The sequence below is a fragment of the Pyrus communis genome, chromosome 10 (assembly GCF_963583255.1).
Source record: "Pyrus communis chromosome 10, drPyrComm1.1, whole genome shotgun sequence".
Taxonomy (NCBI): domain Eukaryota; kingdom Viridiplantae; phylum Streptophyta; class Magnoliopsida; order Rosales; family Rosaceae; genus Pyrus; species Pyrus communis.
The window spans coordinates 23564605-23592230 of NC_084812.1; the positions used below are offsets into that span (position 1 = coordinate 23564605).

Sequence of the window (27626 nt, forward strand, 5' to 3'; positions counted from 1 at the left end):
TGAAGAATTGCTTCTCTTTCTTCATCTGCCTGCATCATCAAATCAGAACAAGCTATTCAAAGGTTGGTGTCTCTATGTTCTCTTACATTGTATTGTTTCCATATTGCAGTTTTTTTAGTAACAAACATAATTTTACTTAACAAGCTTTGAAAGTTCGCTAGTTTCAAGGAATTACGAAGCTTCATCGGTAGTAGCATGATTTTTCACATCATCTAGTTTGAAAATAAAAGATTTGTATTTTAATCCCTCGATACTCTGGAGGGTTGAATTATCATTCCATACGTATACAATCTCTTGATTTACAAGTATACTAGAGATCACAGAAGATCTTGATGTATGTATCAAGCAGCGATCAATAATCGCCTATCAGAAAATACACATTTTAACAAATAATATGATGGCATCAGAGTTCACAATTCAGACAGTATCTTAACTATGTTCTCTTCAATTTGAAACCATAACTACCATCAAAGATTTAATCCTTCATCAAATGATTGACTGATTGATAACACAAATTCATCAATTTGATACATGTTTTTGATATTTCGCATACATTTTAGCTCATTAACAGTTTATTATCTGTTTTTATTTGTTTTGCTAAATGAAGGGTGAAACAAGGCTGGATGAGCACTACTGCGAATGAATGAAGGAGAACAATTTCAGATTCTTCAAATCTATTAATGACTGACCTATCAAGAATCACCCATGTTGCTCCTAATCTTATCGCAGCCTCTACAGCAACCATCTTCGAAGAGGGACCAGCAACCACCTTCATGTTGAATTCAACCTGAGAAATGTCATCCACAAAATGATCCCTATGATTAACAAAAGAGGCTGAAAAAAAGTTCCGAGCGGAAAATGCAATGGTATGATAGGTAGTATAGCAGAACTAGGTGAATTAAATGGATCAAACATATCTTTAACAAACAGCAGGTAATCTCCATGTTGTAAGAAATAGTGACCGAAAATCTTATCTCACTTTCAATCTTTTACACATGTTAGATATCATGGTGATCTCCTCTTTGCTACGATACTCCTCCGTTTTCCTCTCAAGCTCTTCTTCTATGACTTTCTGGTTGGTTCCGATAAATGAACTCGAGTCCATCTTGGTTCTGTATCCCACTGAGAAAGAGGATAGAGAAGGTGGGAAAATGGGGTATTGGGGAAAATAAAAAGTTAGCAAAATCTGTTCTTGTGATAGAATCATAGAATAGAACTAAATTTTTTTTTTTCATCATATTAATTGGTGATTATGTTTATCATACTTTCGGACTTTATTTTCTTCGTTTTTATTAGGAAAACAAAAGCATGAATTCTTACAGAGTCTCCCAGCTAACGTACTAGGGTTATTAACATGGTGAAGAACCGAAAGAAGAGTAAGCTCATCCCCAGGCTTAAGGGATAAGCTCTGCAGGACCCATTGGATTGCGCACGAACTAACAAAGTCTTTGGATGCATCCTGGATCACCACTACTTTCTGAACTTCAGCTGCCATAATTTTTTTTTTCTAGAACTCGAAGTAGTTCTCGTAATGAATTTTCAAAACAACGATACAGTACAGAAGAGAAGATTGACAAAATGAAAGTACAAAACCGTATGTTCCCAAATTAATGCTTAGTTTTAGGTTGCATGTAAACTTCTCCTATTGTTCTATATGTACATTGGGATATATATGTACATACTAATTATACATACACACACACACACACATGTATATACTTATAGCAGGGAAGAAACTAACACAATAATATAGCAATTGCTAGGAAAATGAGAGAAGTATTTTACTGAGAGAAATGATGAAAGATGATTCTTTTATCAATCAGTGACATTCTGCTGATTTCGTAGAATTAGAATGTCGGAAAAGAATCCGAGTAAGGAAATATGGTAGTGGCGAATCCAAGATCAGCAGCCTCAGAGAGCTAGTTCGAGCACATATTCGGATATCCAAGAATGGGACCTGCAGGGGGTGTTTGTTCTTCAAGTTGTGGAGAATAGGGAGATTATGTAATTAGCATTTGTTTAGTATGTTGTTAATACCAATGCTAAGCTTGATTATGATGCATGAACTGTAATTAAATTGCTGTCCCTCAAACCAGAACAGTTGGGCATCATTGATAATACCTAGGCACTCTGAGTTTTGTTCTTGTTGGTAATCCACTTGTTTATGAATTTCTGTGTGTAAAAATAATCAACAGGTTTGATTTGGATTTTCCTCAGTTTGATCTTAACAGTAGATAAAACGTAGGTGGGTTTTATCACCACTAACCTAAGACAGCATCATGTAATCAACATTTGTTTGGAGGAAGACTTTTTTTCGCAGCCCATTGTCACTTTTGTCATGATTTTGTTACTGTTCAAAATATCAAATCAGCAGTGTTCACTTCGTACTATCATACAGTGGTGTTTCTAATTAGTTATAAATAAGAAATCTTAAATCTGAATCTCTTAATAGTAAATTCGATATGAATTTATCCCCCACCCCTTATTATAAATATATTATTATATAATCGAGGCATGAAAACATTCTACTGTGTCTGATTTGAAACACGTCTTGTAAGCTAGAAAAGTTTAAAACATAATATCATCGTGTCAATAAAAAAATACCTATTAGGAAAATACGTCCACTCCTAATTTGTCTTTCTATCTGTCTTTTTTTTTTTTTAATTTTTTTCATATATATTCTCAGTAAATAAGATATTCACGTTTGATATATAGGACTGATTTGACTTAAAATAATTATAGGGATCATCTTGGATTGAGTTGGTTCTATTCAAGCTCATTATTTTAAACAGTTTAAAATAAGCCCACATTCTAATAATCCCAGATTATTCAATTGTTAATTGACCACAAATTTATTTTTTGGAAGATGGGAACATATTGGAACTAATTTTAGTAGGCCAAATTACAGAATCGACATTGAGTCATATGTGCTTGTTTCTACTTCAGATGTCGCATGTAAAAATTTCTATGACATATTTTATCTTTCAGGTCTTTTAATTATTAAATCCCATTTTTTGTGTTGTCCAAATATTTAACAATTAATAAATTCAAAGTATCTAATTTTCTGGTGTTATCATGTCACATTTACATATTATTCATTGAAAGCCAAGCGTTGGTGTAGTTTGGCTCGATACAAGTTTGGATACGTAAGTTCCCCATTGGACCTGTCAACACAACACTAAGGTCACACGAGCTTTGGCATGCATGTTTTTTTGGTAAGTTTAAACTTGTCGTAACGAAAAATAAACAGAATATAAATTATAGGTTACAGATTTCCACATACGTTTGGAACAATGCCTGAATTTCGATAAAAGTTCAGTTTCCTTGGTACTATAAACAAAGCTAGAATATGGTTGTGCCGACCGCCGATCATCCGTGCCTGCTACTGGCAAGATATGAACTGAAAGTGAAGGTAACTCGTCCTTTTGCTAAAAACTAATTATTATTATTATTATTTTTTTTTTTTAAGAATCTGCACGTTACCTTAATAAAGAAAATCTTTGTTTTTTGTCATTCTTCACAGATAAGTGATAGAATTCTTATCATCTGTAAAACCAAGGTTAAATCACATAAAAATACTTGTAAGAGAACAATGTTATTATAGTATAAAGAGCTCAATTAAAGTCAATCTACATAGAGAGTGATATGAATATTTTGATATGTCAGATCCAGGATCGACATTGAGATTCTTAAATGAGCTCTTAAACTAAAATTTGAAGAGGAGTTAAAAAAAAAAAGAAAAAAGAAATTCTACTATAATCATGTGTCTTATCTTTACAATAGACCAAACGAGCCACAACAAAGTTATGCAATCGCTACTAGATCCACAAATAGACATAGATTTCACGCAACTAGACTCTTGGTGGCGCTTGTTATTAACGATAATTGTTTTAACGTTGCCTAAAAAAATTCATTCTAATGGCACATAGTGAGGATTTTCTTGCTAGAGAGTATGATTAGAGTAGAAAATAACTATAGCCTTCTTAATTAAAACTTAACTTAAAAATGATAGCTCATCTTAAAGTCAAGAGATATTTTTCAGGTTGCTGAGAACAAGAGCCTGTACATTAAGTGTCATAATACAAGTGGTTGAATACTCGAAAAAAAATAAATTCAACACTTGTATTATAACACTTAAAATACTAAGCCATGTTCTCGGTACACTGAAATTTTTTACAAGGTCAGATAATTGTCTATGTGTAGGTTCTAATAATACTAAATATATATCTCATCCACTATGATCTAACGTTTGTTAATTCTCATTAGTCCATTCATGGGAAGGTGATCAAGTAAGATTAGCGCTAATCCTGTCCTGGTTCAATTGGGAAATGTATAGTGATGGATTTTGTATCAAATTATTGTTGCTAATGGAGTCAAAGTTCCACAATTTTCAGCCGATGAAGACAATGGGAAATTTAATCTTCGATTGGTTGACCAACTTTGATGTTTCAAATGAGTTAAGCCACCATGACTACGATGGGTCTTACGAATGAGCCCATAACTTGAAGATAGGTTCATTGATTCATCATTGTCCTAGATTATATAAACAAATAAGGTTTCTTGTGTGACAAGAGATCTTCTCTTTTGGCAGCGAACTAATTCAGGAGAGATTTCTTTTAGTAGTGCGATATTGTTAGTAGAGTTAAATAGTTAGTTGTTAGGATGAGATGAATTAGTAGGGATCGAACACGCACCATAGTACATAGGCACAACTATTTTTCGTCATTAGAGTAAAGCATCATCTACAAATCACAAGAGATACTTGGCTGCGCAAAAATTATGAAAAAAATTCTATACAAAAACATCGTGATTGATTCATGAGATTTCCTACTTATGATTAGAACATTTCATATTATATATAAAATACATTGTAAAGATTATCTTTACAAAAAAATCATTTAGTCAATCAATTGAAGCAACTAGATAAATGGCTCATAATACTTGTAATGATTTCGACCATTTGTTTTTATATAGTTCTATGTCTAAACTATCTTATATTTTATAGATTTTTTTTTTTTTTTTTTTTTTTTTTTTTTTTTGCAGAGATGACATTTACATAATAAAGTGTAATATAAATGGTTCCAACCATAAGAGTCAATTCAAGGGATAGATAAGGGTTTTTTCATTTTTCTTTGGGAGCTTTTGTTTTAAGTCAAACCAAATCAGACATTACATCGCATTTATATTTTCCATTTCTGCATATTTAGACCCTGAGTTGTTGTCTATGTTTTGTTATAGTCAAATGAATCAATCTATTCCTTCATTTTATTATGGATATTGGTTTCAGAATCCTCGTTACTTTTTTTTTCGTCTCATTTTCAAGTTGAAAATATTTTGCGTCAAGTTGGAAAGTGCTATGAGTCGTTCCATTTGCACTTCATTTGCTTCTTCTTATTGTAGATTTTAATACTTTTAGTTGATTTTGTTTATCGATAGTCTCTAGTGTTATGCAAATTTATAAGATAATGTTATACGAATATATGAAACACGCCACGTATAAACACAAAGAATTTAGTGAGGTTCGGATTTGACTACTCTCTATGTGATCTCTCTTGAGAAATCACCTGTACTATCGAGAATAACAACTCTATTACAAGAACTTATTAAAAACTCTTATGCTAAACATCAAAACCTTGCTCTAGATCTCTTTTTCACTCTTGGTTCTCTACCCTTGTATTCTCTATTGTTCGTGTGAATAAAACTATGGAACTTGTTCGAGTATTAAATTAAAAACAATCGACCCACCTAACATACAAAATACACATAGTAAGTATGGTAGTGTTTGGGTCCAAAATAACACTTTGGGCCGAGCTTGGAGTTGCTCTCGGTCCAATAAGGAGTATCAAGAATATTCTCTACCATGGGTCGAGCCCAATAGAGTTCGGCCAAATCCTATCAGAATGTGATTTCCGCCTAGATAAAGGTGGAGTGGTCGAACCCTAATTCAATAGGGATTCTTCAGAGGCTAAAAGCTTATGAATCAAAAATGATGCCGTAAGTCAAGGGTTGAATCTAAATGATTAAAGAACTTGGTCCAGAATCCTATAGAAGTTAAGATCGGTCGAGGCCAAATCAGATTGGGATGGAGAATTCCAGTCTGAGTAAAATTCTAGTTCAGTTATTGTGGAAATCGCTACTATAAATAGAAAAGGGGTGCATCATTCAAACCCTTCCAATTCAACACATAACTGCCCCCCTTTTTCCCGCCAACACATCTTCAATTTGGATAAAGAGCACTGTGAAAGCAACTAACAACATCTTCAGTTTAGATAAACAACACTGGAGCCGTAGAATTAGTCGATCGAGAAGCACCTTCAGTTTGGATAAACAACACTACTTTGAGACTGATTGGTTATTTATCCAAGTCTCGGTCAGCAAGGATTTCCGAGTCCTTGTTGGTAGAGGTCATCTCATCAGCCTTCTCGGTGGAATGAGGTGTTACCAGGTTATTACATTCGGCACACTAACAGCCGAATTTGATATTGAACTTTGCAAAACTAGCAACCTTGTCTTTAGGCTCTAGAAACGGAAGGCCGAGACATGTTCCTTCCTCCGTCATAGTTGCAAGATCCATAAGTCATCAACACACCCAACACCACATCAATATTCATTTTTACTCCCCGGTCGAGCTAGGCTGATGAGTTGGCCGCCCTGTATTCGACTGAAAGACGTAGTTAGCTTATTAATTACTCAGCTTGCGCGCCATGTAAGTTAGGTAGTTTTTAAAATCAACAGGTAGTTATGTGTATTTTGGGTATGTTCACTATGGTAGTTATGTGTATTTTGGGTATGTTAGGTGAGCTATTGAACCTTTGTTCATGCCATAGAAACTGTTTGAGGATTTTTCAGATGCTAACTACTGAATAGAACTATGAAACTTGTTCTAGTATTAAATAAAAAACAATCAAATGGTTTGAGTATTTAGTTAATGATTACTGAAGCGCTGTTTAGTTTTCGATTAGTTGCTACTGAATATTGAAGCTCATGATCTCAAACTCAATAGTCAATTCAAATCGGAGAAAACAAGTCCTTTGATTCTCCTAAAAGTTTGGGGAAGCTTGCAAGGTGTGACCAAAAAGAGTGGTCGAGTAACATGCCACGGTCTTACTTGTTGAAAAATCAAACCTTCAATAAGTGGGTGGCACAAGGACCAAACATTTATTTTCATTGCAACCATATCGGGTAAGAAGAAGTTTGACTCATTAAATTGAGGAGGTTGTGATCCATTCATCAAACTCCGTATTTTATGATTAAAATTGTTTGAATTATAAATCACTTTGTAAAAATTATTTTTAAAAAAAAATTAATTAATTAAAAATAATGTTGTTTGGTTAATTAATTGTAATAAATAGATAAACGGTTGGTAATTTTTTTACCGGATCCGTTCATCTAGTTTTATATCGCTTAATGACTAAACAATATTATATTTTATTGATTTGTTGCAGAGATGATTTTTACAAAATGTTTTGAAATATGAATGGCTCCAATCATAAATATAAAATTATGTGAAAAATCAACCACGTAATGAATTGAAGAGGAACTCGTTCTCATCTATAAAGTATTATCAGAATCATTATTAATAATAATCAAATTTAAAAATTTTCATTTATAAATAATGAGAAACCGTAGTGCCAATGACATTACGGGTTTATTTGAAAAATATTTTTAAATAATTGAAAATGCTTTTAGAAAAATTATTTTTGAGCGTGGTCCTTTTATCTTTTGTTACCAATCGAATAACGATAGACATTTGAATCAACTTTCTGAAGCTGTCTTACGGCCCGACACCACTCTCTCAGCTTCTCACCTTCGACTCTCTCTCTCTTTCTCTGTGCTCTCTCATCGAACTCAAAAGCAACGGAGACACGATATTGCCGGAAAATAAACACTGTCGCCGCCGTCAGCCACCGCCTGTGAGGCTTTTCTTTTTGTATAATTTTCATGAATTTCCTTGTTTTCAAAGAGAGAAATTTGAAATCTTATGCTTACTGTTCTGATTCAATTTGGTGATAGATGTCAAATTGAAAGTCTTTTGAAGAATCCAGAAAGGAAAAGATTTCCTTTTTGTGTATCTGTATTGGGTTCTAATGATTTTTTCAATTAGTAGAAGCATTTGATTTTTCCAATAAGTAATTGTAATTGATTGTAGGTGGAATATCAATGGAGCTTCAGCATCATCAGTCACCAATGGACGTGTTCAGACCAAAAAAAAGAAGCAATGTTGTTTGCAGGATTTTCGACCGCCAAATTTCGTCTGGTGCTTCTGGAACCAGTGTACCTTCTCCTTCTGATTACTTTTTACTTTTATTGTATTATTTAGCGGAATGTACAACAAGATATGGACTCAACAACTTCTTTTAATTTTTAACTCGTGCTTGTATAAAAGAAATTCCAACATTTTGCTTTCCTTGGAGTCGACTGTCTCATAAAGATACTTTAAGAAGATCTTCAAGAGAACCAAAAAGAAAAAAAAAAGAAAAAAAAAAAAAAAAAAAAAGCAATCAAATCATATTATTAAGCCTTACCTGTTCTCCAGATATGTTTGATATCTAACTAACCTGATAGTTGTCTGTCCTATTTAACATCTTCTGTGGATAAGTACAGAATCCTGAGTACTAATGCATGCTAATGCTCTCAGGTTCGCTATACTAGGCGATTTTACGAGAATGTAGTCCCTGATTATACCATATATGAAGTTGAGTGCCCAGATCAGATTTACCGTAAATTCACTGATGATGGACAATACCTCATATGTTTCAGCAGAAATCATCAAGATCTGATTGTTTATAGACCAGCATGGCTTTCATATTCATGCAAAGAAGATTGCAATACTAATGATCTTCCCCCAAAAGCAAAGAAGTTTGAGAGCTTCTTTAGCCAGTTATACTGTGTATCACTTGCTTCTAGCAACGATCTTATATGCAAAGACTTTTTTCTTTACACGGGGAGTAACCAATTTGGAATATTTGCTACCTCTACTGCACAAATTCATGATGCACTCCCTGTTGGAGGAGCTGTTCAGGGAGTCCCATCGATAGAAAAGATAACATTTCACCTCTTGAGGTGTGCGTTTCCCTTTTTCTTGTACGGGATATTACTTTTAAAAAAATTAATTGGTTATGTTTGGAAGCTTAGTCTATATGTTACTTATTTGATTGATTTTTCACTAGATTGGAGGATGGAGTTGTTCTGGATCAGAAGTCCTTTCAGAATGATTTTATTAATCTGGCCCATAATATGGGTGTCTTCTTGTATGACGATTTACTGGCGATTGTGTCTCTTCGCTATCAGACGATACACATTCTGCAAATCAGGGATTCTGGCAACCTTGTTGATGTACGATCAATTGGTACATTTTGTCGTGAAGATGATCAGCTTTTTCTCACTTCAAATACTCAGGTTAGTAAGCCTTTACTGAGACTTTGATGGATGAAATTTTCTAATATCTTGGCTAAGATTATCAATATATAGAAACTTGAAATTCACTTATGAAGAATTTGTAATACCTTTTGCTAATAATAAGCAAGACTGAACAAATATTTTATTCCCTACTTACTATTTGGAGACAAAAGGGTATTAGACTGAAATAATATTTATTATTAATGGGAGGACAATCATTTTTAGCTATCTATCCAATTATTATTCTTTTAATTTTTCATAATCCTTTTAAGAAATAGGGTATTTATCTGGTGTGTGCATATACAATTTGAGAATGCACAATGTTTCAATAAAAACAATTGGGTTTTTTGTCATTGTTTCTTATATTCCTAATTCCTATATGGAATTAGGTGGTAAATCATGAGAGTAATTGAAGATAATATGCATTCTCCATAGTCAGCGACTCAGCGGCAACATGAATTTGTATTACAGCCTCAAAGGTTAGGGCCGTTTAGTAACCATTTTGTTTTAAGTTTTCATTGTTTGCTGGGAAAAAGGAAATTACATGGGATAAATGAGGATGAAGAAAGGTGAAAGGGAGGGTGGTGGGAGTTAGGAGGGAGAATTGAAAATGTGTGAAACAAAAGCTTGAAAGTGAACAATTTGTTTTCAATTTTTTGTTTTACATTTACTTAGCTTTTCATAATCATTTTCTAGATTCCTTCACCACCCTTCCTCCAGCCTTCTTCTTCACTCTTTTTTCACCAATATGCTTTCTTTCTACCTCTAACAAAAACATGAAAACCAAAAATGAATTGTTATCAAATGGCCCCTGAGTTTTTTATTCTGTTTCTGGCTATGGTGTGTCGTTGCTCATTAGTATAGGTTCTTTACAACTTGGAGATTGATTTTGATTGAAACTTGATGTTGTAAATTTCTGCCATTTTAACCCTTAACCTGACCATCAAAAGTAAGAATTTTCAACCACATTCACCTTGCCTTTTCATTTATAGATCCAGAGATTAGTAATTAATGCAAATTTTTCCTACTTTATTTTATCATCACATTGACAAAGTTTGGTGATCAGGAACTCTTTCTCATGTTTGATATGTCGAGTAGTCTATTGACAAATCACCTATTGATGGCAGACTGATTTACATCAGGGCCAGCCTTCTTCAGATTATTGTTTTCTTAGCGGAATCAAACAACGGTTGCTATCTTTCGTATTTAGAGGAATATGGAATGAAGAATCAGATCAGTCATCGGTTGGTTCTCTCTGTCATTTTTTGGCTCATTGTTTTATTATTGCTTTATATCACTATAAGCATGGTTCAGGCAGGAGATTGCATCCATTTACATTTCACAATCTTGACTCTTTACTACTATTTTTATACTCTCCTAGTTAATTTTTTCAATGCTTTTCTTGTATTAATTGTGTGTTGGTCTTGTCACATTTACGTCATCCCATTTCAGTCCATGGAGAGTTTTCGGTGACTTTGAGCTGTTAGAAGCTCCATCTTCATATTGTTTTATCATTCTTGTTCTGATGTAGCACCTGGGTGACCTCCTACTTAAGCTAGTTATATGTCTTTTCTCAGTTTGCTTAGTGCTTCTCTAGACTATCTTGTTTACATTGGTCCAGAAGCCAGAGCAAGGATGCACAGAAACTGATGGCAATTGCTATTCCTATTGTTCGGTTCCAACTTAGAGGCCTTAAAACCTAAGTGAGCCTGACAAATTTATAGAAACTTTTCATAAGCTCTTTTTTTGGTACAGAAAAGTCAAACTTAGGTAGAAGGATGTGTAATCTAAATGGGCCTGTATGCAAGTATTTATGCTATTAGCCTATTATGAATTAATGTAGAGACCTACTGCCAGATTGTGTACCAGTGACCTGAATGATAAGTGTTCAAGTGTGAACCACTATCTTAACTAGTGAACCCAGTATGTCTCTGACCCAGAGAGTACATGGAACTGGTGCAAGTCACATTACCAGGAACAACAGAAGCATATCAAATTTCTAAATTTGTACCATGAACCTAATTGTTCCGCCATCCTATAGACTTTAGGGTAACAATAATATGCATATGCAAGTGGGACTAGATTAAGATCTCGTTTATACGATGCACTGAAATAGTTAAGATAGAAGCAGAAGTATTTAATATGACGTTTTCCAACCTATACCAAATAGCCATAAATTGATGTCCAATATTTGTATGACTGGAATACAAGGCTTAGAATGCCTGATGTGAGACATTTTAACACACACCCTCCCATGTGGTTGGATGAGCCAAATACGTGGATTAATTATGATGGGTGACGTGGAATATGTGTTGTGACTTGGACCTAACATGTGAATAATTGTTTCCATGGTATCATGTTAAATTTGGAGAATCCAGCCAAAACCAATTGGCTTTGAGTGGAGAAGCCAATAACTTTTGCATATTGAGATGCATGACTTAGAATTATCAATATGAGATTAACATGCACCGTCACCTTTTGTTGAATTGAGCTAAAGAAATTTGCAAGTTATTATTGGGTATGTGGAGCATGTGCGGGCAAATTGGGCCTCACACTTGGATGAAATGCATGTGCTGGCACATCTTAAACTTTGAACATCCTACTGAACCTGCAACAGGTGGAGATGCGAGGCTTGGGATGCTTGATGTGGGACTTTCTATTCGAAACAGTAGCCTCAAGTTACTTATCTTAAATGTGTTTTTTCCTTCTAGGCTCGGTTACGGTCTGAAATGATATTAATATTACTTTGGAAATAAACATATCATTTCAGAACGTAGCCGAGCCTATGAAAGGGTGATATAAGTCCACCGGAAGTTGTGCTGTGTTTTTATTGTATTCTAGTAAAGGCCGGAGGCATTAGAACCTATTGCTGGGAATCTGGGCAACGCAGGCTTTACTTTAAAATGCATAACAGACCTCTACTTGTTTGATTTTTGTGGAGGAAATAATTTTATGTGTTTTGAAGGAAATAGTTTTAATTCAATTAGCTAACTGATATTTTCTTTTTAACTTTAGAGGGTCCAATTGCTGAAGAAGAAGTTCTATTTCCATTTTCAAGACTATGTTGACTTGATTATCTGGAAGGTATGACCTAAGTTTGTTTTCTCTCTCTACAAATACATTCATATTGTGTTTTGCCATTTTTAGAATTCTGAAGTCATTTGCATAATCTTCACTGCTCTATATAACAGGAAAATCTGATATTCCGCATCAAATATGACTTGTAACAAGTTGTTTATACGCAACTCTTGGGCAGGTACAGTTCTTGGACCGGCACCACCTGCTAATAAAGTTTGGTAGTGTAGATGGAGTGGTAAGATCTTTCTAGCATTCCATTAATATCATACTAGCTTCAAAGTAGTATCTAAATGTTTGGGCATTCTTTGACCACGTAATTTCATCCTCCCTCTCCAATTGAGTCCCTGAAAGAAAGGATATCAATTACTCTGGAGTATTGTACCCAGATGCCTTATGGAATGAGTCACCCCAACATTGTAGTTATGCATCAGGTCTAAAAGAGTTGACACTATCAATTTGACCACCTTTCCATCGTGTATAAGATGATTCTGAGGCGGGTAATTACAGTATCCATTACTTACAGAGCTCATTCAGTAATTTTTGTTGGTCAACATCCCATTCCCAAGATTTCTTTGACGTGAGCCTACTGCACAAAGTTCGTCAATATGCCTTTTATTAGTTCAATATTTTTTAGATAGGAAACAAAAATTCAATAAGAAGAGACAAAAAGTATAAAACAATGGACAAGATGTCCACAAGAACAAAGAAACAAGAGAACTGTAAAGGAATAACAGCCTAAAGAACACCAGAGGACCAGCAAATACACAAAAGACACTAGAAAACAGCTGCACAGTGCAGGAACGAATGGTTCACATTCTTTGCTCCATTTTTGCACATCACACACGATTGAGGAAGAATACAGAGGTCTTCTCCTCTGAATTTAACATAAAAAGGAAACCGGCGAGAGGTCACTTTTTCATTGGGTGATTACAAGTAGAAGGCTGTGACAAACATGAAAATGTGACATGGAATGACATAATTAGTTAACTTTCTCTGCTGTTTCCATGTTCATGTGTTCTTTATTCCATTATTCACATGCCCACACCTTTGAAAAATTGGATGGTTTCAAATTGCTATACTTTCTGAAATAACTGTTATGAAGGTAATATTAGGCAGTGTATTATCTAAGCCTTGATAGGTGCAGCTGATTGTTTGCTAGCTAAAATTCTGGGAACTTTCAAGAGAGAACCCCTGATTACCTGATTCAGATTTAACTTATCAGTCCATATCTGAGAATAATCGAGTTAGAGTCGGACTACCTTTATCTGATTTATATTAAGAGTTTGACAAATTAAGATCTCATTAATGACCTTGTTCTTTTTATTGTGTTTATCTACTTTATATTTTAGTTTGAACTCTTATACTTGGTAAATAGTTTATGTATGGCACTAGTGCACAACAAAACTCAATTATCTTCACACGTACAATATTTACAAAAAAAAAAAAGGTTTGCAAAACTTAATATTATTTAGTGGAACTAAATTATTAGCAGATCGAATCAACTTAAACCATATTTTATTTATTAAGTTAATGGGTTAGCAGATTCGGAGCATAATAGGATTATCAAAATTGAAAACTTCAATACATATCTTATTAATTACACTGGATTCAAGTCAGATTGAGATCAAAATCCAATCCATTGACAGATTTTGGAAAGTGGTAATGGAATGGAATTTATCATCGTAACAGATCAGGATATCTTTAGTTTGAATCCCTGCAAATAAGTTGAATTCCACATGTTGGGGTCTAGTTGTGGAGAGAGGCCCACAAGTGAGTGGGAGCTTTATAATAGTAAAACAAATCCCAACAGCTGAAGCATTTGGGAATGGTGGTAAACTAACAAACTTTATCAGTTTCAAATTGTGGGTTTCTGACTATTTGATTTATTTTCCTTGATGTGGCCTTTTCGTTGTCTGAGTACATGACAATTTTGGTCATTATTGTATATGTGTTATGCAGGTATCTCGCAATGTAGATCATCACCGATCCTTTTTTGCAGTATATAACATGGAGACAACTGAAATTGTAGCTTTTTATCAGGTAATATTGTGACAATTGTTTTTTCTCGCTCTTTTTTTTTTTTTTTTTGTACAATTTAATGTAGAACTTGCTTTATTTGACATTTTTACTTGTAGAATTCGGCAGATGAGCTTTATCTCTTGTTTGAGCAATTCGGCGACCACTTCCATGCAACCTCGAGAAATTCATTGTATTTAAATTTCACTTCATCTCACTCAAATAACATGCATGCTCGAGAACAACTCAGAAGTAATAAAAATAAAGCAAGTAGCTCTTCAGCCTCTTCACAGGTGATCTTTCGGTTATTTTTGCATCATCAAGGCATGAGAACAAGGTTTATCGTTATCCTGGTTAATTACCTATGTGCTCAAACCTCACTTATAATCTGCTGATGATCCTGCAGTTTGTGAAGAAGGTGCTAGCCTCTTTGCCTTTTAGTTGTCAGTCGGAGAGTCCTTCTCCCTACTTTGACCAATCACTTTTTAAGTTTGATGAAAAGGTTTGATTCAGAAACTACAAATTTTCCCCATTTCATGCACTGCTTTGTTTTTGAATTATATTGAGGATAGTCTTTGTCAGTGCCATCATGTGCATGTATATGCTCCAGATATCTTTAGCAAAGGAAAACCTATGAAGTCATCTTGTTCATGAAATAAACGAATTCAATTTCTGAAACCGTATGTACTGTCAATCCACCCCCTAAAGTCCACAAAGCCCATACCTAATCTCGTGCGCTTTTCTCTCTATAGTGCACTTTGTGGCATTAGATTAATTATGTTATGGGCAAATAAGTTTTGTCAGTTCAATCTCCTCCTTAAGGTTTCACAATTTCAAATGTATCTCTTGCAGTCAATTTCTCCAATGGATCGGCATAGACCCTCACCAGATCAACACATAAAGTTCTGCTTAAGAAGGAAACCAAAAGTACTCAAATTTAAGATGAAACCAGGTATTTATTTACGTGCATGCCTATATTGTGATTGAAATTTAACCTAAGGACCCCATGTTCAGGAGGAGGACTTACATGGAAAGGGTACACCGCCATCGCGGCATTCCGCTCCAATGAAATAAAGACGTAATTTTTTTTTGTCCAAATGTCCTTATTTCGTTGGAAGGGGATGCCACGTGACAGTGTACGCATGCCATGTAAGTTGGTCTCCATGTTTAGGTACCAAAATGAAAAATAAGAAAAATAAAAAGTAAATAAACCTAATGACCACGTCATGAGAGCATGAGACCCAATTTGCAATGTGATCACATCATTAGGACCCTGCATTTTCAAGTTCCCATTGTAAGGATCATTCTTGCAAAAGAATAATCGAAATCGAGACCATTTGTGTATCCAGTTGATAAGATAAATAGACGAACCTGGTGCTTGCGATGCACTGGAATGATTATGACTACAGCCAAATGGCTAAACAATTTCAGTTTGGTGAATATTGCATAAAAACAGTATTTATCGAATATATCATGTTCATCTATTAATTGGATTGCAGTTAGATGATCAATTAGTTTCTGATTTGGCTCATAGTGTGCTTGCCTGTGTGCGTGCGTGCGTGTGTTTGTGTTTTCATAGTGACGTGAACTAAACAGATAAATGATGCTGTGGCCTTTTGAATAGGTCCAGAAGCTGGTAGCGCAGACAATCGGACTAAAAAGATCTCTTCGTTTCTTTTTCATCCATTTTTGCCTCTTGCTCTGTCCATCCAGCAGAGTATGTCCTTGCAGCCATCAGTTTTGAATATTCACTTCCGGAAATAAGTAGTGTATTTCTTTGCTATCTACTGGCTCTTATTTTAAGCAGCCTTTCTGTGAAATATGTAATTCAATGAATCAATTGTACATTACAAGTTCAATATCAGTCTTGGATTACTCATCTTCGGTGAGGCCCGTGTTCAATGGCCTCTCTCTTAGGAGAAGACTAGTAGTGACGAGCTTCATCGTGACGATGAGGGCAGCTGCAACTGGTCTTTTGGTCGCCCTGGTGATGTCGGTCTCTGTTCGAGGCATCGATGACGGTCACCGTATAAATTGTACAAAACAAGTGTCGAAGGTTAAGGGTATTTTGAGGATATTGGTTGGTTTTAAGCATTTTAGTTATGGAAAGCATCCATTTTGTACAATCAAATTATAATGAGCCCAACACATTGATTTTCGTGTATAAGAATTACTGTTGGTAAATCTTTCATTTCTCTCAAATCAAGTCTCAACCATTGTTTTTCGATGCTGTGAGGCCGTATATGCATTTACTTGATAGATTCACTATCTAACGGTCGGTTGGATATTTTTGGTTGCATGTCTGGTCGTTAGATGATAAATGTATTAAATGTATGTACCACAACCAATTCCAGAGTATTGTTATTAGCACTTTAAAAAGTATATTTTACTTATTGATAGCGTCAATATCAGCTTCTTAAAATTGAATAGTACGTGGTGATTTTTTGGACTAATTCTAATAGTAGAGTGTTGTAAATGATTTTTTTTTTTTTTTTTCATCATAAGCAGATTTTGTTGATTAAAAGCATTTAAAGTGTGGAATCACCATCTAAGCTCTTGTGAAAATTACAAAAGGAAATATATTGAGAGACAAGTGGAGTTGGAAGATGTATGGTTTTCAAATAATGTATTTAAAGAGGACCTTGTAGAAAAGTATGATTAGGGTACAATTATATACAAAATGTTTCCCTTGTACAAGTCCCCCATGGATTGAGGTCAAGTTAATAAGAAAAGCAACACAAAATGCGATAAGAGGGATTAGAAAATCTCATATCCCTACAAAGTCATGTCAGGAGCCTTGCAAAGTATCGTTACAAATCCCTCTTACTTGTCTTTGTAAAGCGTTGCAGTTGCAGCGTATCCACGGCGGTTAATCTGTGTACATATTTTATGTTGCGAATCATGATACTCCAATTAAAATTTTAAAGTACTTCCAAACGAACCTAATGGACGGATGAAATGTGCAATTGTATTCTTGAAAAACTGAAAATTTTAAAGGAGTGCTAGAAAGTGAGTTTTTACAAGGAGCAAAGCAAGGACAATACCACATCACTACGACATAGACTACTTGCTCCACGACTGCTTCCATGGCTTTGTTCGAATCATCGATCCTTAAGGAGACAATATCGGCTATATCTACTTCAAGGAAAAAAGTCGAACAAAATAAAGATCAACTTTATCAGTGCCTTAAGACATCTCCCGGAACCTGGCCAGTGCCTTCTTCTGAATGAGAGTCTTGTAACTATCTCCGGCCTGCACCTTGAGAGTAGGATCTAACTTCTTCTGCTGACTCCCAAGTCCTGCTCTCCGTTCCACAGACTGAGCCTGCACTGGTTCTACCATTCCGCTTCCATCTCTTCCTAACCCCTGTGACCAGATCAGCAGCAAAAGAAGAACAAACAATACCCAAAATATTTAGTTAGAAACCTCGTACACATGCACCGACAAGCCAGGGCCGTAGACAGGCAATTTAAGGGCGTCAGATTATTGGCACTAATAGCTGCTGTGTTTATAAGAGTAGCACTACCAAATTCACCTATTGACCTATACAAAAATAGAGCTCTGCCTGAATCATTTCATTCGAGTTCAATAAGGGGTATTTTTTTTAGGGTGCTATCTGGTTCAACTGAGTGATTAAATAAAAATTTAGAATAAATTATGAAGTGCAAAAGAAGAATATGCTACCAAGCCTTCATGCCAGCCCATGTTGCGAAGCATCTTGTTGCCCACATTGCTCTCATCAATTGCTTTTTCAGCTGTAATCACCTCGTAACTGTCAATGTTAGCATCTCCAACCCCACGTCCTCCACCAACACCAGGGGGAAAAGGCATTGAATCAAAAGAACCCTTTCTTGATGCAGAATCTCGATCTTTACAGTAACAATGGTAATCACAGAAAATGTTTACAAGTCAATCACAATTGTGAAATGCAAAAATGACTCATCCAACTTGGATAACCCTATTGGGGTATCGAATAACAAAATTGAACTGACATCTTCACATCAAATATGCAAACCAGTATGAAAGGTTGCATGAGTGATGGTTCTAATAAATGAAATTTGAAACTAGTACTAGATTCGATTGAGCTTGTACGACAGAAATAAGGGCCATGCCAATCAAAAACCATATTCGAGAAAACTTTAGACTGATGCACCCTTATATATTGACCATGTAATAAAAAAATAGAAGGGTCAGCCAATGAAAAACAAATTCTTAAGAAAGCTTACTTGACTCTACAAAACCAAGGTCAGATACGTCATCACTAAAAGACACCGATGAACCATACAAGCTTCTTCTCTCAGCCGCACGATCCCTGTACGCAGTATGAGGTTCTTTAGGAGCAGAAGCAGGAGTTAGTGGCATTTCAGAAAATCTTCTCTTTCCACTCCCAGCAGCAACAGGTGGCGTATAAGAACCCAATGCAGATGCATCCGTTCTAAAGGGTGTCAAAACTGTGGGGGTGACTGCATTTGTTGATGCAGATGGACCTGCCATGCCGGGAGCAGACATTGAAGGCGTGGAAACTCCAACACTTGATTCTGAAAACAAGGCATCTGATTTCACTACACCTCTTCCAGATCCCCTTATGACTCCCATCACTGTCCCTCTTATACTGTTACTCACAGGCCTTGGCATAACTGAACACTCCAAACCAACAGTCTCTGCAGCAGAAACAGTGTCAGTAACCCCTGAACTGGACGTAATCTGTGCAGCAGAAACAGTTGCAGTAACCCCTGAACTGGATGTAGTATTCTCCTTTGTCACATCAGTTTTAAACTTGCTCTTTGCAGACTGCACAGAAGAAACTGGTCTATCATCAGCCGAACCACTTGGCTGGTTGTCATCCAGAGCTACACGGGTTGCTTGCCCTTCGTGACTCCTTTGCTTCCACATTGTCAACACATTACTCATTTTTTTCTTGTTTGCCAAAATACTGCTCTTTGAAGCCAGTTTGATCTCTTTTGCCTTTTCCTTTTCCCTTTTCTCTGCAGCTATTGCTGCTGCTGCAGCAGCCTGGACTGCATCTGGTAACGATGCAGCCTTCTCAGATGTTGAGGTTGTAGCTGGTGCAGAAATTACTGCTTTTCTATTACTTGAACCATCCGATGCCTTGGAAAGCTCAGATTGATCAGCAGATGTTTTGTTATCATTTTGATCAGTGCAAGGGATGTAGTTCTGAGTTTGGTTGTCATATGTATACCAAATGCCGTTGTTACCATCATAGTAAAGGCCTGTGTTGAGAAATGTATATAAGATACAATAACATGAATTAAGACTGGCAGAATGTTCATCTGTGCGTGTGAGAGAGGGGTAAGAGGAAGGGAACAGAAATTCTAATGATTTTCCTCTGATATTGGAGAACTTAGGTTGCAAATTAATACAGAACCATTGTGAAAATTCATGATTTGAACATCCTATAATGACAGCACATAAAACTAGGCTACTTGTTAAATGACTGTTCGAGCTCTCTGGTCTCTGAATTTAGTTTTGCCACAATATTATTGCCGGAGAACAAAAAATAATAATAAAATTTAGGCAAAAAAACAAGTCCAGACAATTGACAATCACAAAAATGTAACTTATTATCTTATTTAATAGAACCTTGTGATCTAAAAATAAATGATCCACTAATTAAAGTACCAGCGAACTACTCCAGATCAAAAACAGGGAAATACAACAAACATATTTAAGTCAGGAATCTTTGACAGAACCCCCCATGGAATCCTAACAATCATTCATATTTAATATAGACAGAAAAATGTACTGAATTGAGAAAAAGAGTCCTTAGTTTTACAACTTCAGAGAGCATTTCCAAGATGTGAAACAAGTTAATCAGAGCCAATTGGTTTCAACAGCAAACAAATAATAAAATAAACAGTTTGGTTCATTAACACAAGTGCAAAAAAAAAAAAAAAAAAACATACAGAACTATTAGTTTGCAAACAGTTTGACAACATGAACTGAATGAGGCAAAATGAAACACAAATAAAAATAACCTGTATTTGGGTCATAGTAGAACCCAGAAGCAGCATCATAGTAATAACCAGATGCCTCATCCCACACAAAACCAGATTGTGGAGCCAAACCATCTTCTTGTACTGCCATCTCCCCGCCATTTTGCTCGTTCCCTGCAGTGGATTGTTTGTCATCTGGATTATATTCCTTTGGAGCCCATCCAACAGCATCGTACTAAAACAACAAAACAAAACCAAAATGCATAAGGTTTAATAAAATATACAGTACAGTAACACATACATAAGAAAGCAAAACAGCAGACAGTTGACATCCATCGGCACCATAAACAATGACTAAGGGTGATTATCAGCAATTTGAGTTACTTTTGCCTTGCACAATTACACTGGCCCTCTCGTGTTCACTTTACTTGCTTAAGGATCCTTTCTTCTGTTAGGTTTTCCTTTTTTTAAGATTTTGTAAACAACCCTTAGGGTTTTGCCTGCTCCCAGCTTAAACTATGAACTATCTTTAGACAAATGAGAGAAATTTAAGGTTAATCATAAGTTCGTAAGCCAAAAAGTTCCATAAACACCCAAAATTCAGAAAAAATAAAATATAATTCCCAGTACGTAATAGGGGTGGTGCGCTCGGTGGTGGCTGAAAGATCAAAATTTAAAAAATGAAATTCTGGCTGGCAAGTATGATACATTACCACAATCTCCATGCTGATTTAGACAATATGGTCGTTTTCCCGAATTAAGTAATTTCACACCATGAAATATTAATAGAATTCTCTTTGTCAATCAAAAGAGGGTGAAAAGACTATTCAGTATTATCACAACAAAAAAGTTAAGGGCAGTAAAGTAATTTCACACCATGAAATTTTGCTGTTTTTTGTTTAAACCTCACCTACAAGTGATTTTAATATATCTAATTTTAAAAATTAAAAAATAAACCTCTCTCCCCACTCCCACATTCTCCCTCACTCTCTTCCTCTTTCTTTCAATTTTAATTCAAAAAAACAAAAATAAAAAAAATTTCACACACACTGTATGGGCATATACTGGTAGTTAGTTAAAAGAACTACATGAAAAGCAACTAGGTCCTTCTCTGGCAAGTAATTTTGTCTATTAATTTTATACCAAACTATGAAACTTGCTTTTAGTTTATGAACCGCTTTTGGCACTATCTAATGCACTCCTAAACTGACCCATAGTAGTAAACACTACTTGAGGAAGTTTAATCACAAACAATACTAGTGCAAGCTTGATTCAAATTTCAATTCACCTGTTGGGCAAATGTGGCTGCCTCAATCGCAGCAGCTGCCAGGCTGCTTGACTGCGAAGATCCTGGACCAAGAACACTCTTTGCATATGCTACTCTCAAAATTTGCCCATTCCTCTCAAGTGTTGTTCCATTTGTTGCTTCAAGAGCTTTTGTAGCATCTCCTACCTGAAAATCATAGGTTGTTTAAACCAAAACAATTTTTACCAGAACTATGATAATATCCATGTAAAATAAACATCATATTCCCTATTGGAAAGAAGATTATTTACTAGTAGTTATACAATGAACCTACAACCATAAAAGTACAGCATATAATGAGAATATAAAAGGCTGAAGACCTAAACTCATAAGTTCTGAACATATACATTTGGAAAGTAAATTTTGTACAAGTTCTGTAAAATTGTAAATATAAGTTGGTAGCATTTTTTTGGTTATATTTCGAAGTTCTGTACTTTTAATTGCTGGCATCATTTCCTGTCCCCCACATCAGTTAACTTCAGTGTCTTTGAATTCTAGTATTATACCATTAAAATCATGATTGATACAACCAGATGAATAGAGGAAGACAATCAAATTACAATAATTAACCAACCAATCACCAAAGACAAAAGGGACATACCGAATGGAAATGTACAAACGCAAACCCCCTTGAAACATGAGTAAATTTGTCTCTAACAAGACGAAGATCCTGCAAATATTATGTTAATAAACCTTCCAAAATAGAAAATAAATTGTCTTTTAACTTTAAGATGAAAGTAAATGAGTAACTACAGCGTCCACTGATTTGTTCAGCATTTGCACCTTAATTGCAGCATGTTTGGAGAACTCATAGCGCAGCATTTCCTCATCAGCATTTTCATCCAGTCCACGAACAACCAAGACATGAGTAGGACCTAATTACATACATACTCAGTGAAGTTCATAACAAATAATACTCAACTACGCCAACTAAAAGCAACAAAGTAAACCAACCAGCTTCAGACCCCTTCTTTGCTGAAGTCATTTGATTGGACAAAGAAATATCTGCTGCAGGAGCATCCTCAGTTCGTGCCTTATTGCACTGCAACAATGGACAAAAAATGAGATCTACTAACATGAACTGCTTTTCAAGAATAAACATACATGAACTATTCTTAAATTAACATGAGAAAAGTCATATGCTACAAATTTCTGCATGTCGAAAATTTTCTTTTCTGAAATAATAAACAGAAAAATGAGATAACGAAAAAATATTTCCATTACACTCAATTTATATTTTATTGGACACAAAAAGATTTCATTCTCAAATCACTGTACCCAAGCCTAGAATAACTGAAAATCTAAGTAACTCCAACACCAGGTAAAAGCCTGTATACAATAACAAAATACCATAAAAGCAGCTGAAAAAGCAGCGAGCATGCACAGATATTTGACACAACCACCTTAAAACATATAAAATTATGGACTATCTCCATATAAGTCCAACTGTTATTCCCAAAATTGCTTGATGGTATGCATTTAGCAGTTACCACACTACAAATTTATTTATAACACAATGAAGACTTTGAAAGGTTTAAGAATTAGATCAAAACATAACCATGGGAATGCCTGTGTTCTAACAATAAAAAAAGGAATACCTGAAAACAGGAAGTGCGCCTTGCAAAATTAACATATTCACAACTTATGCACATCCAATCAGATGGCATTGTGGTGCTTTTATGGGTATTATGGCCTAATTTAATGGAATTCTCCTGACCAAATGATCCACCTGCACCCCCAGTTGGCTTACTACTGCAACAACAATTGAAAATCCAAATTAGTATACTTGCAGAAAAATAAATGGGTTCCTAGTACACAAATAAAACTACACAATTTCAGCCTTTAGATGTTCTATCATCCAACGGCTGAGGACACATCTGACACAAAGAATAAACCCTTCATTTTTTGAGACATTAGTATCTGCACATCATATCAGATGTCAGTTTTTCTTTACATTAGTTATGCAATCTTCTTCACCTTTATTATATTTCCAACCTACTATCAGAATACCTCATCTCACTGCTTTTTCCTCAGTATTATCAAAGTTTGTGTAAAATGATTTTAACCTTGAAGAACTACGAACCCAACTACTGCACCAGTGCTCCCCAACCCTATTGGTGAGCATACCAAGAGAATTATGTGTTTCTATGATACCAACAGGAGGTATATGTGGCTGTTTAAAACTTTCTAGTGGATTCCTACTTCCAACCAAAAAGGGGAAAGAAAGAGAACTTAAGGAAGAGGGAGAGAAGATATTAACACAAAGTATACATAAAGATATACTATATACATAACATTGGCAGGAGGTAAAGATATTAGCACAGCACTGGCCAGTTACTAACACAGCACTACCATTACTATAATACTCATTACAAAAAAGTATATCACAACAATATATGAATCAGGAGTGTGGGAGAAAAATCACCTATACTCAAAAAAAAGCTTCCTGTCATCGACCACAAGTCCTTCATCCCCAATGTTGTCCATCATAGCGCGTGCTGCTCCCTATTTAACAAACATAAACTCCATTTTGAATTATTCGTTTAAATCAAATGTAAAATAGTTAAATATAAAGAATAATACATACCACAGAGGGAAAATCAATAAACGCAAAACCACGAGAAGTGCCAGAATTACGTTCTTTGATCACACGGACATGTCGAAGGGGTCCCCATTCAGCCTGGTAGAAACACAAATTGCAATGCTATTAAAAAAGAAGATAGAAGTAAAAGAATAGTATTCACAAAAAACAAAAAAACATCAAGATGAATATTACAAGGATCTGGTATAAATCTTCCTCATTTGTCTTCTGGGAAAGACCCTTCACAACAATAGTTGCAGATGGGGCCTACAAAACAATATCATACTTGTGAAGTTATCAGGCATGTAAACCCAAAGGAAATTGGAACACAAAAGATGGACATAAAAATATACCACAGAATAATGTTCTCTATGGCGTTTCTCATCACGATCCCTTCTCTTATCAGTTCCCTCATACCGTCCATCATCATAGCTGTCCTCTCGATGACTTCGCCCATGGCTTCGACTTCTAGGGGACCTTGATCTAGGGCGATCATCATGCCCACGAGAAATGGACCGAGAACGGGACTGCTCATGCCTTCTATGTGGACTCTGTTCTATCTCCCTACTCAAACATTTCTTGTCACGCTCTCGATCACGAGATTCACGAGATCCCCGACGCCTCCAATTGCCATCTCTCCTACTACTTCCGTCATAATCAGAATCATAACTGTATCGACCATAGTCATAATCCCTTTCACGACTATCCTCCCTGTTCTGATGGGTAGCACGGGGCCTAGAGTCAAAATCATCATAAGCATAATCATCACGATCACGTCCACCAAACCGAGCAATCCTGTCAAACCCAGGATCACGATAGTTGACATTGCGATAGCTATCCCGAAATTTATCAAAATCCTGAAACGTATCGCTGTCACGATCAAGAAAGTTATCCATCTCGTGATATGAATCCATGTATTGCTTCTCATGTCGCCTAGTTTCCCTCTCAATTGGAAGATCTTCCTCATAACTTCTCCTTCTTGAGTGAGGCCAGACACCAACAGCATGAGGAGGTGGCGGTGGATAGTTATCCCTATCTAGAACATCACGGTGAAAAGAGTTTCTTGGATAGACGTTGTCCCCTGAGTATCTTTCATCTATAAACCTCCTCTCATCATATGAACCACTGACCCTGCCAAAAAAAATATAATGGGATGAAAGGAAAAGAAATAATGTAATACAATACAACTAAAAAGATACATGACAAAATTAAAGAATACATACCGTTCCACAATCATTTATGAAGTTTAAAAGTAAAACAAAAATGTAAATCTCAATCTACAACACATACAAACTTAAGTAGCAACCGTAGTGAAAATGAGAAGCAACATTTAGTAGCACTCACCGAAAGTTTGGCTCGTGGACTGCACCATACCCCTCCAGAGCCTGTGGATTCAAGAGAATAAGGTAATGTCAGCAAGAGATCAATGATGATATGAGGTTACCAGTCAGTCCATATCCACATTGCCCCCACGGCTTTCTCTCATTTTTCTCCCAAAAAAATGGATATTCAGAATGGGCCCTAATAAATTCTGGTATTTATCATCATTCATCCCATATAGGTGATTTATTAAGGAGGAAACCACAATTACGCTGTTATTATCCCATCTTTGCTGATGACCATAGCGACCGTGATCCATTTCTTTCTTGCGTGCAAGCAAAACCCAAGAAAGCTCTTGATGACGATATTGTGCAGAATTTGAATATCTTTCCTGTATATAATGCACAAACAGACACACAGTTATACCCATGATGAACCAATAACCTACATCCCATGACTTTGACCTTGTTGGCCTCCCTTTCACAAGTCATAACCGGAATAACCAAAATCCTTTCCAGAAAGTCCCAATTTCTCTTAACATACGACACCCTCGACAGATAAATACCATTCAACCAAATCTTGAGCAATCAAAATGTTAGATGACCGAAGCACGACTTACCCTTGTACACAGGCACCACAAAGATCATAATTGAAAATACAAATTACCTGAAAGTAATCCTAAACTCTAATCGAACCAACTAAAACAATCGAAAAGAACTTCAAATAACACAATGCAGACCTGAACAAAATCAATGGGTTGAATTTCAATTCCACGGAAACTGGGGATTGAAATTTGAGAAAACGGCTAGCATAATTTGATTGGGGAAGTTTGATTTTCCAAAAGGAGTTTCACAAAATTAGAAATTCCAGCAATTAGGAATTCCCAGCAGGCACCATAAATCCGGAGGAAGAAGAGGAAGAAAAGCAAAAGGCTTACCTCTGCAGATCCTAAACTTCAGATCAAAGGCCAGCTTTCGCTCGCTCGATCTCTCTAGTTTCGACGCCCCTCTCCTGCTCTTTCTGTGTCCAGTCTCCTCTCCCCTCCTGCCTTTCCGGCTGTCGCTCGTTTGGACCCAAAGAATTCACTCGTGCACTTTAAACGTTAGTTACTGCGACTCGTGTGCTACGCACGCACATGGATTGGCGTATTTGAATAATAAAAAATAAAGAAAACTAATTAATAGTAATTGAAAATTTTGAATTTTAATAATAAGGACAAAATAAAAGATAAAATAAATAGTATCAGGATTGACTTTTTAATGTAAAAATGTGGTTTTTAAATTTCCAAAAAATAATCCGCAAGGCCCAAACCTAAATATTGGATTTCTTTTGACTATTTTAATTTAGGTATTTCAACGAAACATTCTTGATATTGTTCATTTTTTAACGAAAAAACAAATTTTTATCTTTTTTTTGTTACTATTTATTATATCTTTATTTGTCTTTTTTTATTGAAACTAAAGTTTTTTTTTAATTTTTCTTTTTAATTCTGATTAAGCCCAAGTCCTCAGGGTACCTTCTTCATTATAATTTTTTTTTTTTTTTTTGAGTTTTAATGAAAAATGTCCCACAAAACAAATTTTTAATAAAAATTACCCTTTAATTTAAGGAAAAATGCATCAAAAAAATTATGTTTTAATCTAATATACTATCATTTTAAATAGCTTACGGATGGTGTTTACGTGTTCGACCATTTAAGAGGCTTGGATTTTATTTAGGGCTCATTGAGACTTATAAAACAAAAATGTTGCTCTTATCATATATTTATAAGGAATTGTTATTGATACTATAAAAATCATATTTTACACTTCAAACTTTCTATATTAGGGAAGAAAAATACACTCGTAAGGAGGGTAAAATGAGATTTTTGAAGTGTCAATAACATTTTCCTATTTATATCTTCTCGCTAATAAAAATGAGAACTACATGTATTTATAGACCTTATTTTTATTAAAAATAAAGAGATCGAATA

The 27626-nt window shown here is 35.4% G+C and overlaps 2 protein-coding genes across 7 annotated transcripts; one reads left to right on the forward strand and one right to left on the reverse strand.

Annotated features, from left to right (window-relative positions):
* Positions 1-7764: 7764 nt before the first annotated feature.
* Positions 7765-16677, forward strand: LOC137748138 (light-mediated development protein DET1). 6 transcript variants are annotated; one of them, XM_068488227.1, is made up of 12 exons: positions 7765-7930; positions 8150-8274; positions 8639-9063; positions 9171-9399; positions 10527-10643; positions 12415-12483; positions 12656-12712; positions 14437-14517; positions 14613-14786; positions 14900-14995; positions 15346-15445; positions 16118-16677. In XM_068488227.1, exons 2-12 carry the CDS (start codon positions 8161-8163, stop codon positions 16255-16257), a joined length of 1602 nt encoding a protein of 533 aa, XP_068344328.1. In that variant the 5' UTR covers positions 7765-7930; positions 8150-8160; the 3' UTR covers positions 16258-16677. The 6 variants fall into 6 exon arrangements, with proteins under 6 accessions (XP_068344328.1, XP_068344332.1, XP_068344327.1 ...); XM_068488231.1 differs by having other exon boundaries at positions 8150-8257; XM_068488226.1 differs by having other exon boundaries at positions 7765-7913.
* Positions 16678-17445: 768 nt separating this feature from the next.
* LOC137747264 (SUPPRESSOR OF ABI3-5-like) lies at positions 17446-26747 on the reverse strand. Its single transcript, XM_068487340.1, has 16 exons — positions 26592-26747; positions 25926-26045; positions 25679-25719; positions 24688-25465; positions 24530-24601; positions 24341-24433; positions 24179-24258; positions 23352-23505; positions 22708-22795; positions 22537-22628; positions 22355-22423; positions 21736-21900; positions 20490-20682; positions 18720-19724; positions 18178-18362; positions 17446-17859 (listed from the first exon to the last, which is right to left on the reverse strand). The coding sequence occupies exons 2-16, from the start codon at positions 25971-25973 to the stop codon at positions 17680-17682; spliced, it is 3243 nt and encodes a 1080-aa protein (XP_068343441.1). The 5' UTR covers positions 25974-26045; positions 26592-26747; the 3' UTR covers positions 17446-17679.
* Positions 26748-27626: the final 879 nt, after the last annotated feature.